General features: G+C 55.6%; 1 protein-coding gene across 14 annotated transcripts in view; it reads left to right on the forward strand.

The window, feature by feature from the left end:
* The window catches only part of Pcbp3 (poly(rC) binding protein 3), a 227,378-nt gene that overhangs the window by 202,940 nt on the left and 8,012 nt on the right, over positions 1 to 16,426 (forward strand). For 9 of the 14 annotated variants that reach the window (XM_046439061.1, XM_058577223.1, XM_046439060.1 and 6 more), the window contains 3 exons: positions 3,184 to 3,327; positions 6,499 to 6,540; positions 15,674 to 15,752. In XM_046439061.1, the coding sequence (XP_046295017.1) occupies positions 3,184 to 3,327; positions 6,499 to 6,540; positions 15,674 to 15,752 (265 nt within the window). The remainder of the gene's footprint in view (positions 1 to 3,183; positions 3,328 to 6,498; positions 6,541 to 15,673; positions 15,753 to 16,426) is intronic. The other 5 variants (XM_046439062.1, XM_046439064.2, XM_046439065.2 and 2 more) reach the window with 5 other exon arrangements.

Consider the following 16,426-nt stretch of genomic DNA (forward strand, 5'->3'; position numbering starts at 1 on the left):
GCAGCTGGGGTCTGCCCTTGCCCCCCAACACCCCCTCTGCCTGGATCATCAGTGCCACCTTTGTCAGCTCAGAGAGAGCACAGGAAGAAGCATACTTCTCTCACTTTGGAGCTGGACAGCTTTGTCCTGGTGAGAGGGTTTGAGGCCAGAGAGAGCCCGCCCTGGAGGGGCTGACCTTGTGGAGGCCAATGTGGTGGAGGTGAGGGGAGAGGGAGGGTTGCAGTGCCCATCTCAGCAGGATGGGGCCGGAAGCTTCCGTGTTCCCCAGGTCTGCAGATGGCACCAAGGACTGCCTCTGAGGCCAACAGGGCAGACTCAGGACGAACACACAAAGTGCCCAGCGTGGAGATAGAGATGAGGGCACAGAAGGATAAAACAAAGCAGAGGAGTCGCAGCAGACAAGGAGGAAAGAACCCAAGAATCAAATTCCAGTCAAAGCCAAAATGAAGCCAAATTCACGGCACTGTCAGTAGCTGCTTGTCTTTACTAAAGCGACTGCAACAAGCCCACCCCAGAAGAAAGGTCCTCCTGCCTCACGGGCGGCTGGCTTCCCCTCTGTCCCCCTCCCGTGGCCAGGCTGTGCGTCCACATCACACCTGGCTGGGGCTGGGGTCCCCCAGCAGCCATAGCCTTGCTAGAAGGCCACCAGCTCTGTCCCTTTTCATATTTGGCTCTGCGCTCAGACTCCGTGTTTCTTTTTTTGCTTGTTTTTCAGCACTGGAGATTAAACCCAGGGGTGTGCTTCCACTGAGCTACATCCCCAGCCTTTTTATTTTGAGATAGGGTCTCATTGATTTGCCTAGGCTGGCCTCAAACTTGATATCCTCCTGCCTCTGGAGCAGTTGGAATTTCAGGCATGCACCACCATACCCAGCCTCAAACCCCATGTTTAATTCTAAAATTTCGCATGATTTTATTTTCATGAGGTATGAGATTTTGAGAAGTCTAAAACATTTTTCAAAATATTCTTGTTGTGAATTTCCCCCACACGCTGGTCAGGGTTACAGAGTGTTTGTTGCTGGTCTGAGTAACTGGAAACCCGAGGCTCACCAAACAGGCCTGCAGGTGGCACCCTCGGAGTGGCAGCGAATGACCCTGCCTCCTACGTCCCTGGTCAGGGATGGTGCCCAGCTCTTAGGACAAAGTGTATGGTCTTGTCAAATTCCTCCAGCTGATTGCCTGCTGCTGGTGGTGGGAAGACACTGGCCCCCTCAGAGGCAGGTAGGGCCATGGGCTGTGGTATGTCGGTGCCCCAGGCTGAGTGTGAGAACCATCTTGACTCCTCCTGATGGTGTGACATGGGAGACAGGGAAGCTGCAGGTACAAACAGAAGATGGATGTTGGCCTGACAAGACACACCTATTCTTCACATCCTGTGGCTGGCAGAAGGTTGGGAGCTGTTCTTCCCAGGGGAGGAGGGTGCATCACCCACAGAAGCAGTGTAGCTGGAAATAAAAGCAAAGGATGGCTTGAGGCCCTCCTTGTCAATCAGAGGACTTTGGGGCTTGCGCATGGGGCATGCCTTGCACTCCTAAAATTGCAAAAGAATGGGCTGTCCCATGACAGATGAGCCTGCGTGGGGCCTGCAGATAACACAGGTGTCACAACTGTGGGCCACCTGCACTTCTGTGCCCATCAAGGAAAGGTCTGTGTGCTTGGCCCCTCCTGAGGAACATCGGCTGCTAGAGAGTCTCTCCTCTGTGGTGAGAAGGGCATTGGGAGTTACAGTCATGCAGTACTGCAAAACAGGGCAGGGGAGAGGAGCTCTGGGCTGAGGCCCTGGCCTTCCTTGTTGGGGCTGAGAGGCTGCGGAGGTCGGCCAGGGGCAGGGCAGCAGTGGTACAGTACAGAGGTCAACTCTGGCCGTCCAGCATGATTCTTCCACAACCAACCCTGAGTCTGAGTACGAAGCCTTGGCCTGAAGTGAGCCCTGGTCTGCATGGAGGCACTTGGAGGCATTTGGTCAGTACTTCACGAACACAGAAGATGGGCCTCCCTATTGCTGGCATCACCCAGACCCAGCCTGGGCCTGCTCACGCCCACTCTGCACCATCCCCACCACAACACTGTCACCCAGCAAGGCCTGTGCTACCATGGACACTGTGCCCACCCTGAGGGGTGGGTCCCCCATCGTGTGCTCAAAGGTCTCACCCAATAGGCCTGGGGTGCCGCTGGCCCTTGAGTGGTCTGTGGCCCCAAAACACCCACCGGCAGGCTATTCCCAGCCTCCCTGTGCTGCAACAGCCTGTAGCCCTCAGTGCCTCCTGGCCCATCCCTCGGACCTGCTCCCAGGGGACAGGGAGTGGGGCCAGGTAGTGGCTGACCACTCCTGACCAGGTGAAGAGGGCTGGGGAAGGTTATGGTGCTTAAGAATGTCCTTCACCTAAGATAAGAATCCTACATTTTGGACACAGAATAACCAAGGAAAACTATAGCAAACCTCATCTTGATTGTGGAATACTTCATTTGGCATCTATGTAATAAAATGGTGTTTTTCTAATGGCAACACTGGATGTTTATGAGTTTCCTGGGACCATCTCCACTAATTGTTGTCATGGACCAGGAAAGCCCTGGGGGCATTGGACAGCAGTTCCCACAGCGCTGTGTGCGAGGCTCAGCTTTTGCCAGAGAACTCAAGCGTTTCTGTCAGAGAATGCCAAGCTGTCCACCTGTGAAGTCACAGCCAGGCCCAGCTCATGGATGCCATGCACATTCTGGTCCTCGAGGGCCACACCAGGAGGAAGGGTGGCGGCAGGATGAGCGAGCACTGCAGAGCCCACCTCAGCCAGCAGCCCTCAGCAGGGTCCCACGAGCAGGTGGCTGCCCTGCTGGCCTCCCATAACCGACACGCCACACTACACAGCGCTGCCACGTCCTGCTGGACTGGGCGGCAGGGTCGTGTTGGGGTGGGGGCCTTGGTGGGAAGGAGCCTGTCTGGAGGAAGTGGCCGTGAGGATGGGGGGCACCGCCCTGCCCTTGGTGTTCTGCGAGGATGCTCGGCTCCTCATGGTGCCCCCTGGAATGGGCTGCTCCCTCCAGCACCGCCACAGCCTCTGAGCCCTTGCCTGGGCCAAGTCTGCAGCTTGGGGTCTATGCAGAGGGGCGGGCTCGGGAAGGCAGCCCCCACGGCCAGCTGCCAGGCTTCTCTAACGCTCTCTCTCCCTCTCCTGTCCCTTTTCCTAGTCCCCACCGAAAGGTGCCACCATTCCCTACCGCCCAAAGCCCGCCTCCACCCCTGTCATTTTTGCAGGTGGTCAGGTAAGAGCCGACCCGCTCGCGGCCTCCACTGCCAACCTCAGCCTTTTACTGCAGCACCCGCCGCTGCCCGTTAGTGCACTCAGGTTTTCTCGCCTTCTCACGTGCACGTCTCCCACCCACCGGACAGATGCAGAGCTCTCCTGGCCCACACCAGTTGGCGGGTGGGAGCAAGGGAGACAGGTCTCCCGAGTGTGGCCCCTGACCTAGACAGGAGGGACCCTCACATCAGGGCACACAGGTCTCTGCCCAGGCCACACCTGCCAAACCTAGTTCTTGGATGTGACTGAGCTGCTTGGGTAGAGACAAGGGCACCTGGGCAACTTACGGCTCGTGTTGGAGGCAACTGGGGCTGTGAGAACTAGGGTCCCCAGACCCCACAGCGCACTCCAAGTAGGAGCTGTGCAAACACGAGAGGAGGGAGGAGCAGCTGCAGGCCAGGCAGCCCTGGTCCTGCTGGCCCTGCTGGCCCTGACACCCCCGCCCTGCCACCTGCCCTAGCAGGTGTCCACAAGTCACAGAGCACCTGCGTTGACAGCCCAGATCTTGCACATTTTAGCCCCCCACCCTTGTTTTCCTGGAGAAGAGACCTGGAAGGATGGGGTAGAGAGGAACTGTGTGCTCTGGCTGGGCCAGACCCCTGGAGAAGAGGCAGGAGAAGGGCCATGCCCCGGCTTCCTCCTTTGTGGCCACCTCAGGCCATACTGCCCATCCACACAGATGATTTGCACACGTCCAGCTGGGGTTGACCTGGAAGAGCTCTGTGTCCGGCCGGCCGCGATGTCTGTCTTTGTTCAGGGGAGAGTTGAGAGAGAGAGATGTCCCCACAGGTGGTCCAGCCGGTGCCGAGTAGGCATGGGAGTTTATCATCTAAAAAGAAGGAGGACAAGAAAAATGTTTCCTCATGTCTTTCTCATGGTGTGGAGAAATCTTATCAGATCCTGCGACTGGCCCGTGGTAGAGGAAGGGACAGGGAGCCTGCATTTCCATTCCTTTGGCCAGATACATGGTGCATCCTCAGGCTTGCCCCCACCCCACCTGTCTCATGCCTTTGGTCTGCCCCTCTGTCGGCAGGGAGCCCTCTTGGGCACACCGTCCTCACGCAGCCCCAGCATGTGGCCCATGTCCTACTTCAGATCAGAAAGCCAGGCCCTGCATGGTGAAGGGCTGCAGGCTGCCCTGGTGGAGCACACGCCATGCAGCACCTCCTCACCGCAGCTCCACCGCACACTCCCACGAGTTCATGGAGGTTGGCGTCGGCAGACCCTGGGGACTCCCCCAGTGTTGAAGCAAACCCTTGATGGCGTCTGCAGTGAAATGTGGGGTTCGTTCACTCCAGGGGAGGTGACTTTATCCAGACACGTCTGCAGAGCCAGATGACATGAGCTCTGGTGGTAAAGCCACCACAGGGGGACCCCATCTGCCTGTGAAACAGGCAGATGCACCACCCCTCCAGTCATTGCCATGTGCCCTCCAGGTCACGGTGCCATGGCGTTTGTAGGGCCCACCACTGTGCCCTTGGAACAGTGTGGTAGCCAGTGATGGCCTTGGTTGTGACATGTGGATAGTCACACAGGAGTCACTTCTGAGTGCAGGTCACCCAGGAAAGGATCCAAAATGCAAACTGAGAAGTGAGGTACAGCAGAACTCAGAAGTATCTGCTTAGGCCACGACCCAAGGTCTCCAGGACTCAAGCCCCCACATGCCCAAGAGTAGCATGCATGACCGACACAGAGGAGGGAGCCTGGCACTCGTCCCCTTGAGCAGGGGAGTGACGATGCCACAGGTAAGGGTGCTCAGCAGCACTGTCCACACAGCTGTCACTGCAGGCATCACCTGGGCACCCTCAGGCAGAGCCTACAGGGAACAGGCAGGTGTGAGACGGCCCACAATGAGCAGTGACCTAAGCAGCACTCACTCACAACTCAGCTCAGACCTGTGGGCCCAGAGAGAACAAACCCCTGTGTCCCAGGGGCCTGGCCCATGGGTACTGCAGAGGTCCCTATAGTAGCTAACACATAGGAGCACGTCCCTGGCAGCAACTTTGCAGAACCTGAGGCTGGGTCTCCAGGCCCTGCTCCTTTCCTAGAACATCGCTGTATCTGATAAGATTCCTCTACTCCCCCCCTCAGCACAGTGGGGCTGTCCCAGCCAGCACCTTGCTCCACTGGGCCTGACTGTGTTTCAGAGCTGGACTGCGGCTGGGTCCCTGTTGGGTGGTAGATTGACCTTGAACTCCTGGGATGGGTTGTTGATGAAAACTCTGGACAGATTAGAAACCTGTGGGAGGGCCTGGGGTCCAGAGAAGTGACCTGTGGTCTCCGCTGAGGTCTCCCTCTCAGACATCGGTGACCCTGAGTGTAGACACAAGTGGACAACACATGTCCTATTGGGATGGGGGCCCCACACATCCAGGTGCCAGAAACCACATCCTCACCCTGTGCTTCCACCAGGCCTGGTGGCCCCCCAGCAAAGCCAGGTCCACCTTCTGTGCGCTTGCTCTCCCTTGACTCCGTGGCTCCTACATGATCTGGCCAGGAGCTTCTGGATCACAGGAGGCATCTGGGCTGAAGGGACCACGGGGGCTCTGCCATCACTGGGCATCAGGGTGAGGTGGGCAGGCCCTCAGAGTGGATGGTGGCTGAGCTGGCTCAGTCACAGAGCTCAGGCAAGGAGATCGTGAAAACGAGTCCCAGGGTCCCATAGACACTCGGAGGGAAGCCCCCCTTTCGGGATGCAACTGTAGATTTGATGGGAAGAACCAACTGGGCCGAATTAGGTCTCCTCCATCTGGCTTTTGCAGGTTTGGGTCATCTTTTAAAGCTTTCTTTTTCTGTTTGAATGTTTTGGGGGCAAATATTTCCCCAACTATCTACTCTGAGGGTTGATTAATATTAATGGACCTCTCACTTGGGTCAAGTAAATCACCCTCAGGGCTTTCTTTTAGGAAAAGGGGTGAGCTCGGCCGTCCCCTGCCTCCTGCTGGTGTGGCCGCTCAGTGGGCTGCCGCTCAGGGAGGGGTGCAGCTCTCTGGCCTGCCCTGGCCTCCTCCTCTGGTGGTGGCTCAGGCCTCCTTCCCTGAGAAGAGTGGCCCTTGTCCTGAGCAAACAGGAGCAGGTAGAGGAGCACACTGAGGGAGAGGCTGTCACCAGAGGGTTCTTGTTGTGCAGGGGAGGGTTCCCAGGGTGTGGCAGGCCGAGGTCTGCCAGGATATGAGCTGAAGGTCTCTCTCTCTTTCTCCAGGCCTACACGATCCAGGGACAGTACGCCATCCCCCACCCAGATGTGAGTCTTCACTTTGTCTACCTTCCACCCTTCTATTCTTTCTGTCGTGTGCCCACCTGCATGCCGCTGTTAGTTGCTACTAATATTAATATTACATAATAATATTAACCAGTTTTCTCAGTGCTCCTGACCCGTGTTGTATCCATATGACCTCGAATAACCTTTTGACCTCTTGGCACTCATTCCGCTTGTGCTGAGGACTTGGCCTGATGGCAGATTGTTTCCGCTGACTGCTACAGTCCAGGGCTCCCTCCCACACACGCACACTGAGATGGCTGCGGTGGCCCCCACCCTGCAGGAGCCACCTGCCCTGATGGCAGGGTGCCAGCTCACCTTCTGCAGCAGGTGTGGGCGCAGTGTTCTAGGTGCACCTAAGGAGTTAGGCGATGTTTTCAAGATGGGTCTTCTAAGGTACCTTGGAAACGGCACCTGAGTGCCTGGTGGAGCAAAACAGTCCCCTCCAGAGCCCAGGCTGAAGCTTAGAGTGCACCATGCACAGACCCCAGTGTCAAAAGCCGGCAAGCCCTCGTTTCCTCCTGGAGTTAGAAAGATGCCACACAGTAGCTCTGGCGCCCGGGCTCCTATCTGAGCCGTTCAAGCTGAGCCTGTCGTGCTGCTCCTCGACCAGGGTCTGCTCTGGTATCGCCTGGTCACAGGACAGTCTAAATGTACAATTGGTATTTGTACCAGCAGTTCTCTTTGCAGAGATCTGGGTGCAGAGGGGACCACAGTGGCACTAGAGCAGTGGGGCTACAGCCTTTAGGGGCCCAGAGAAAAAGGGCCACAGCTATGAGCAGAGGGTGTTCTTGAGAAGGCTTTAGAGATATCAGTCAGTGGGGTCTGTGCTAGAAAACAGAAATGAGGGGGAGGGGGGAAACAGGAGAGCAGCCAGGTAGGATCCTCTGTGTGTGCAAGTTACTTCTGAGGCCACAGCGGTCTGTGCGATCTCCACTCAGCCCTAGAGCTAGGCAGCCGTCAGGCAGGGCTGGGCCCACTGAGCCTGTGGTGCCCATCAGTCTTCTCCAGATCCTTGCATTTGAGTTGAGCAGGAAGCAGAAGCTCATCTGGATAAGAGCTGAAGGCAGGACAGGGGAGATTTTTTTTTTTTAAAATTAACTACCACTAAAGAATTTGAAATAGAGGCAATTCACTATCATTGCAGGAAAATTTCTATTGGGTGAAAGATGAATACTACTGGGTTTTATTTTTCCTTTAAATGAAGCACACACAAGTCAATGATGGAGAAACAAGGATAAGAGGGGTCCTTCCCACCTGCAGTCACACTCAGGCATGTATATTGGCTCTTGGTTTTAGACGTGACTGATACTGCTACGACTGGTCAACTGTGGACACATCTGCCTGTGGCCACCCTGGAGGCTGAGGCCGTGGGCCACCTTGCGCCCACTGCCACATCCCTTCTTCCCTCAGCCTGCACTTAGCTGTCAGTGCCACATAAGCAGAGCATGTGCACTCCTATGCCCAGAGAGGCTGCCTCACTGTGGCCCATGGCCACTGTAGAGCACTTGAAGTGAAGGGGGCAGGTGGGGCCAGGGCTTGGCTTCCAGGATGGCCAGTTTTCCTGAAATGCATGTGTGCAGACGCAGATGCCAAAGTCTGGCTGTCAAACCTAGAGCCTCAGACAGCAGAGTCTGGCACCCTGGTGGAGGCAGCTGGCTGAAGAGGTTGAGTGTTGTCTGTTTTTACACCAGATGGTAGTTTCAGAGTCAGACCTCCTGACCTGCAGGGACCATTTGGCAAGCTGGTGGGTTTCCTTCAGGCAAGAGCCCAAAGCTCGCACTGATCTTTTAGAGAAGGTGCGGACACTTGCCTTGATGGAAATGTATTTCTGGACTGAGATTTGCAGAGGTTGCGGCTTAGGCGTGTGTGTGGGAGTGAGATTTCGATTGGCTTGGTTGGCTGATCTGTTTTGAGTGGTGGTTTTGCTCTTCCCCACGTGGCTTTCCTCAGTACCTCTCCAGTAGGTAGTTTACAAATTGTTTCAGATTAGTTTAAGCTAATGAATAACTATTATGCAATCGCCTCTTCGGTGTGGTGAGATTTGAAGTACTTGGTGCTGTGGTTTGAATGTGTCCTTCCAGAGTTCATATGTGGAGACCTAATTGTGACAGTGATGGCCTCAGAAGGTGCCTCTGCAGGGAGAGAAACGTGCAAGGCCTGAGCCTCGTGAGTGGAATTAGTGCTCTTAAAAGAGGCCTCAGGTGTGGATGTGGTGGTGCGTGCCTGTGATCCCAGTGACTGGGAAGCCAAGCCAGGAGGATCCCAAGTCTCAGGCCAGCCTCATCAACTTAGGGAGGTTCTGTCTCAATATAAATTTAAAAGGGTTAGGGATTGTAGCTCTGTGGTAAAGCACCACTGGGCTCAATCCTCAGTCACACACACACACACACACACACACACGAAACAAGGGAAGGAGGATTTGCTTCAGGGATTTGCCTCCCCTCTGTCCCTTTCACGTGAGAACATGGCACTCAGGGCACCACCTTGGAAGTAGACAGGGGCCCTCACCAAACTCAGAGCCCATGGCATTTGATCCTAGGCCTCCAGGCCCGTTAACTGAGCAGTAAGTTATGCTGCCTGCAGATTATCCAGTCTAAGGTCTTTGGTTGGAGCAGCCCGAATGGACTAGGCCTTGGTCATTTGTCCTGAGATGGCTGTCTGTGGAAGTCATTCTGTTCTCTGTAGCAGTGTCGTGTGACTTGCAAGCAGAGTGGGGTATTCCCAAGTGCCTTTCTTGCAGGCACATGAAATAAAGTCTTGGGCAACCACTTGGATAACCCACAGAAAGCAAAGGCAAGACGATTGCTTAGTGACACAGGTGATGGTGGCTCGCTCCAGACGTGCATTTACCTGAGCTTCGTGCTTGCTTGTAGGAATTTTAAGGCTTCAGTTTCTTAGAAGGAAAATATGACTACAGGACAAGCTAACTGACTTATTTCACAGTGTGACTGAGTACAAAGTGCATGCCCACCACAGTGACTGGCACTTGGGTCCTGCAGTCTCTTTCGGCAGCTTGACTTCCTGTCTGGATGTGCATGTCCAGTTCAGACGTGTGGACCTGATAAAGGTCTGCTCCTTGCCACTGAGTGCTTTGTCTAGACCCAGAACATTCGCATGTCCTGTGCTGGTTTCAGACAATGCTTTTAGGTGCTTTTAAGTGGACCCTTATTTAATAATCCTGAATACTGGCCCACCCCACAGCTTCCTGCTGCCCTCCACACACCCCCTGCGTTGTTCACCCAAACCCCCTGGCCGCTCCTGGAGCTCTGGAGGTTCAGGCATCATGAAGAGGCACAGAATGCTCCTGAGCAGGGGAGGACTTGGTTCAACACCCCCAAGTTCCCCAGGATGGTGATCAGCAGCCTTGGGAAAACTGTCCATGCACCATGGTGTCCTGCCAGGATCAGGTCAGGTGTGGTCCAGATTCACGGAAGGGAAACAGCACCAGTATTGGGGCATGGAACAGGAAAGAGGGCACGCAGAGCCTGGACAGACATGGAGACCGGGTGGGCTGCAAGGCTTGCTTCCTCCTGTTTCTGTCATTTTACTTACAGTGGTGCAGTTAACCCCAGGAAAGGCTTGCTTTCCTCTTGGAGAAACCGCACACATGCTCGACTTACAATAGCGGTGTGTCCCGATAAGCCCTCATAAGTAGAAATTGCACCTAAAGCACAACCTGCCGAGTCTCCTGGTTTAGCCACAGCTCAGCCCAGGGTCAGCTCTGTACCGTCATGATGGCAGACTTGAACTCTTGCTGCCCCGCATCCCCGTGGAGTGTGGAGCACAAATCACCAGCTAGAAGAAGGCCCAAGCTCCAGGCAGTTTCTACTGAGTGCATATTGTTTAGACCACCACAAGGCCAGATCGTGGGAAGTCAGGGGCCCTCAGTGAACTTAGAAGCACCCTCAGGCATGCATCTTTATATCTAGCCTTCGGAGTTTCCAGACCACTCCCTGGCTTGGCATCCCCATCAATTGAAGGATGAAGAAAGCAGCAAAGTTGAAACCATAGCCTGTGAGCAATGACAGAGGCTTTGCCATCTGTCCTCTCCAGAGCCTGCACAGCCAGGAGGTCCACCCCAGGACTGTCGGCCTCATACCTGAAAGAAGCTCTGAGAGATTCCCCTGGCAGAGAGGAGGGGCAGTGCCATAGAGGGTGTTGAGCACTCTGGAGTGGTCAGCACCAGGACTGATAAGGAATTTGCTCTTCATTTGGAATATAGTGGGGAGAATGTGGAGGTGTGTATCAGAGTAAAAGAAAAACGTGGGCTGGTGTGCAGCCAGACCATGTACTGGAAGTGCCTTCATCCCAGCGTCTGTCACAGTGCCTCTGAGGTGGGGAACACTTACTGTGGACCTGTGGAGAACAGAAAGTCTGTGTACTGCAGAGCTTGGGGCAGAGAGCTGTGGAGAGCCTCCCCTCCCATTTGTTCATCTTCTCCCTCCAGAACCCTGTAGAGAGGTGGGTGAGAGGACCCTCTCGTTGATGGTAAGAAAAGAGGAAAGAGCCAACACCCCATCCCATGGACACACAGCTGATGGCCACACCCCGGGCCCTGAGCCTGTGTTCTTGCCAAGATGCTGGATCAGGAGTGCTACGGAAGCTTCCCCGGCTCCACCCGCTGCCAGAGGGTGGCTGCAGTCCTGCCTCACAGAACTGGAGGCCCAGATTAGCCTTCAGTGCTGGCTGGAGCTGTCTTCCTACCGCCCTTCTCTCTCCCCCAGGTCAGGCACACAGAGCAGCACCTCCTATGCTGTGCCCTTGAGTGCAAGGCTCTAGCTCAGTTCCTCCACCTGCCCTCAGGAACAGACACTGGCTTCCCAAGCCCATCGCATGACTTGTTCGCATGGGAGTCTAGAAACACTGGTGAAGAAAGGTGACAGGGAAGAGCATGCCCGTGAGTGGAGGCCAGGAGCTACTAGAGTGGAGAGGACAACTACGAGGTATGGCCTGAGGATTCTCCCAAGTTAGTAGAAGAAGCCAATCCTCACATTTAGGAACTCCAACAAATCCAAACAGGATTAACAAAAAGAAATCCATCTTACATCTATGTAATACCAAGGCCCAAGGTCAAGTCTTAGAAGTAATCATATAGAGGAAGAATGTTATAGAGGGAGAGCAGTGAGAAATCTGGTTGACTCTTTTAAAAATCTTGCCTTATTAAAAGTTAAAGAGGACAAAAAGATCTAACTAAAGGAGAGACGTACCATACTCATGGATTAGAACACTAAGAATTGCAAAGATATCCGTTCTGTCCAAGTCGCTGTACAAATGCAATATAATTCCAGCCAAGATCCAAAAAAATCTTTTTCATGCCATTTTAAAATTCATATGGAAGGTGGGGGTGTAGCTCAGTGGTAGAGTGCTTGTGTAGCATGTGCGAAGCCCTGAGTTTGGTCCCCAGCAACACACACACACACACACACACACACACACACACACACACATGGAAGAGCACTGGTCAGGAATACAGCAGAAGGGAGATCACCAGAGTGGAGCACATGGCTGGGGAGGGAGGGAGGGAGGGAGGAGAGGTGCTGGGGAGTGTTATAAGTACGAGCAGGAATGGCACTGTGAGTCCAGCTCTGTGTACAGTGACAATGCATCAGTAAAAGAAAAGAAAAATAAGCTTCCACAGAAGAGAGGGAGAAAAATAAGAATCATCAGCATATCCATGAGAAGGATAGGGAGACTTGCCTTTGCAAGTAGGTCACGGCAACCCAGATTGCACTTCATGTGCAAGGAGGGACAGCCAGTGACCAGGCACCCAGCATCTGAGCCTCAGGTGAGGAGACCTATTGCACGCAACCACTCAGTGCAGACCCCAGGAGAAAAGGGATCACTCAGAAATGATGCCCGAGAGCTGGCCATCCCAGGAAGAGTGGACATTCATAACCAACAAAACCATCCTCGTACACCAAGAAGGTCAACGTGAGAGCGAGCTGAGACATGTTAGAAGGGAGTTCAGGAGAATTCCCTTCCTTTCTCATCAGGGAAAGATTTCTTAAAGAAAACACCAGCCTAGACCAGAATGGGGGACTGGTGGGTCAACTGCACTGCAGATGTGGAGTCCTGCTTCTCTAAAGACACCACGAGCAGAGAGGACAGACCTCTGTGGCCCGACAACCAAGGCAGGTTGACATCCGAGTCAGCAGCGACAACCCAGGAAGGAGAATGGGCAGAAGACATGGCATCCTGGACAGCTAGTGCTGGGCAGATGAGAACACTGTGTGTGTCTCCACTGGCCTGAATGGGAGCACAGGGGCCTGCGCCGTGCAGCGTGGGCCAGCACTCATGGCCCCAGTGCTGGTCTGCTTTTCTGTTCCGGTGCCGTAAAGTGAAGGGAGAGTGGGGCCTGGCTGTAATGCGGTGGGTGCCTCCTTGCCTCTCCCCTCCTCCTACCCGCTGCCACACTCCTTTCTTTATCCCTCCCTCCTGGTGACCTGGAAGCACTGGAGCCACAAGTGTGGTTCTTTTAAATGTTAGAATTATCTTTAAAGCTCCCTCAGCACTTAGTCCTGTTCTCTCCTTTAAAAAAAAAAAAAAGTGGAAATTGAGTCCCAAGAGGAGAGGGCCGATAAGCAGGGCCAAGCCAAGATAAGAAAGATGCCAGCTGCCTTCCCCGGCAACCCACCATCCACTTACTCACTCAGCACTGCCCGCCAGCACTGGCCCACTCTGGCCTCAGTCTATCTTTGGGGGGTGGTTATTTGCTAATGTGGCAATTTTCTCTTAAAAAACAGAAAGTATATGGAGCTAGGAGGGTTAGGGTGATAGAATTGAGCTACTGAATGTCAGTCTGGAGGCCAGTGGAGCCAGCCTTGAGAAGCACTTGTTTTACCTGTAACGTGACCATCCTGGCAGATGGCTTTACCTGTGTGCCCAGCAGGTGAGGCTGCAGAGTAGGTGGGCAGCTGGGATGGGCAAGCCACAGCTGAGGCATGGCAGCACTCCAAAGCTGCCCTTCACTCACAGACCCCTTTACAGATTAGAGAACTGAGGCCTGTAGAGATCGGAAGCTCCCGTGTCCACATGGACCAGCTGAGGCCAGCTCCCTTGCCCCCAGCCAGTGTGCCTCACAGTCCTGGTGACATCCAACCACATGGTCTCCAGAGATGCAGGGCAGATGGAAGGGTGCTATCCCTCTGGGGAGCAAGGCAGCCTGGCGGATGCACGTAAGAGCCCAGGAATAGCAGCTGTGAGCAGAGTACAACTGTCGGGATGCCCCAGGCCTGTGGGTGCTCACACAGGTCCCCACCCATCACCTACCCCTGAGGCTCACTGCAACCCCGGTCCTGCTGCAGGGCTGCAGCCCCAGGGGTGTCCTGGGAGCACACTCCTCACTAGGGTGCCCGAGAGCTCTGCTCCCTCCTGCCCTCTGTGGTGGAACATGGTCTCCCCTGTTCCTTGGCCTTGGCCATCTTGCCTGGACTTCGACTGAGGTCCTGGTGATGTTGTCTCCTGTCCATGCTCTTCTAGCCTTTACCAGGCAACTCCACTCAGGAAGTTTAACCACCCATCAAGGTCAAGTCACAGGACACACGTGGGCCAGGGGGAACCAGGCAGCGCTGTACCTGGGGCGGGCAGCTGGTGCTGTGACATGCCAGGCTGCAGGTATACCATTAGCTTTCTCGCCCTTGCTGTAGCCTTGTCAAACCCCCCTTCAGGGGACACAGAACCGTAGCTGACCCCAAGTCACCATGTCCCTTGACCTGAGCTGCTCCTAGGACGAGCTAGGACTCCCCCTTGCAGACCCAGCCCAAGTGCCAAGGCTCAGGGAACAGCCAGGAAGCTAGGAGAAGGCTGCTTTCAAGATATGCCCAGTGTAAACATGGCCACCTTTCCTGGGGAGGGAGGAACTAGACATCTGACAGGCAAGTGTCCCTCCAGAGCCAGTGCAGGGAACACACTGCACTCTCCAATTTCACTACAGTTGGCAGTCTGGGGGCACGCCCATCTAAGTTCCATCTCCAAGGTGTGATCTCTGAGGCCACAGGCCTGTTCTCATGTCAGAATCCCACACAGTAGATGCAGGGAGAGGCCAGGCTGGCCAGCCAGCACCCCAGGAACCCCATTCCCACAGGCCCACCCCAGCCCCTACCTGGCTCAGGGTGAGGAAGGGCCAGCCAGGGAGAGCGCCCTGACCCTCTGCAGGGCGGGGAGCTGGGTGCAGAGGAGGCCTGGATGGCTGCTGCTGTCCTGCATGGTCCTGTGTGGAGGAACTGGATTCCACTGTGGGAAGGTGCCACTGCCTCACTTGGCACACCCCCAGCCTCCGCCTATTAGGTGGGGTGGTCTCTGTGGCAGCTGGGACATTGCCCAGAAAGCTCGTAGCCCTGGAAGAGCCCAGGCCTGAGGAAGGCCAGCGCCCTCTGCCCTGGGGCCCCACGCCTCGAGAAGGTGGGAGAATTCCAGGCAATCTAACTCTGCTCCCAAAATGTGGACTAGTTGACCACATTCTACCTGCGTCTTCTACTGCTCTCCGTTTTATTTAAGAAGTGAGGCTCGGGTAAAGAAACTGCCTGTCAAAGCCTCCCGGAAAAGCCTGTCTGGTGGCGGGCTGAGGAAGAACCTGCAGAAGCAGTGGGCACGGACAGAGGCTGATTCACACAAGAGCCTGCAGCCCGGGGGTCCCTTGGGATCTCACCCATGCCCTGTAACCCCACGTAAGTCAGGAATCCCTCGAGAGGACTGCAGGGAGGGTGCATGGCCCTCACAAGGCTCCCAGGCCGCTGTCTAAAGTGAGGCTGCAGGGCAGGGCCGAGGATGTGCCTCTGGAGCCCAGAGGTGTGAGACCCTTAGAAGCCCAGTGTTCCTGCTCCATGGCCCTCATATCCCCCTTGCACCCCTTGACCCAAGGACCCTGCCAGCCTCCCCCACACACACAATGAGGCCTGGTGAGAGGGAGGCAGGGCTGGTTCAGGCCCCACGGCTACTGACAGCCAGGCCCACCGGTTCCACCCAGGCCAAGTCCTTGAGTCCTGCTGCGTCTGCCATGTGTCCGCATGGCCCCCCTCTCTCTCTCTGTGCAAAGTTCTGTTACTGCCATTTTGATTTGGTGTACTTGTGCTCGATGACAATAACCTTCTTAGCTCTCGTGTCCCTCCTGCCCCAGCAGCTGACCAAGCTCCACCAGTTGGCCATGCAGCAAACCCCCTTTCCTCCCCTCGGACAGACCAACCCCGCTTTCCCCGGTACGTACCCAGCTGCCCTTTCTGACCTCCTTCTCTTCCTCCTGGGGACTTCCTCTGAACTGCCCTTATGCCGAGCAGCGAGCAGCGCAGGCGCAGGCGCAGTGGAGGCTAAGGCCCAGGCTGCAGTCATGCAGTGGGCTTGCACGCAGCGGGGCCAGGGCCAGCTCAGCGTGTCTGGCTGGGGGCTAGTTTGCCTCATGTTGACCTTGGGTGTCCTTGCCTGTGCAGAGACATCTGCCCCTCCGTGGATCCACGCTTGGGCAGCAGTGCTCTGTGCTGCCCACGGGCCGTCCTGTGGCCCTTCCTGTGGAGGCATCCAGGAGGCCAGCCCTGGGGCATTTCCTCTCCAGGAGCAGGTTCCACAACCACAACGTGGCTGCACTTCTCAGGGTGGCCCAGCCCTGGATGGCACCAGCCCTGCCAGGGAAAGCAGTGATGTGAGCCAGCCCGGCCCAGGCTGTGGTGAGGCAGTCAGAGCAGCCGGCCGTGGCCTAGCCCGACATCTGGCTGCCGGGCATCCTCCCACAGAGGCAGAGCAGCTCCAGTGGCTGTGGCCGGTGACAATCTATCACCGTGTGTGTTAGCCGTGCCCGTGCCAGTCATATTTTGAGCTTCCCTAGTTGAAGGGACCTTGCTTATCTCCTTGAGGGCAAAACATTAAACCTGTCTCTTCT

Source organism: Marmota monax, unplaced genomic scaffold (assembly GCF_021218885.2).
Source record: "Marmota monax isolate L192 unplaced genomic scaffold, Marmota_monax_Labrador192_F-V1.1 WCK01_AAM20220418_F8-fsc00125, whole genome shotgun sequence".
NCBI classification, from domain to species: Eukaryota; Metazoa; Chordata; class Mammalia; order Rodentia; family Sciuridae; genus Marmota; species Marmota monax.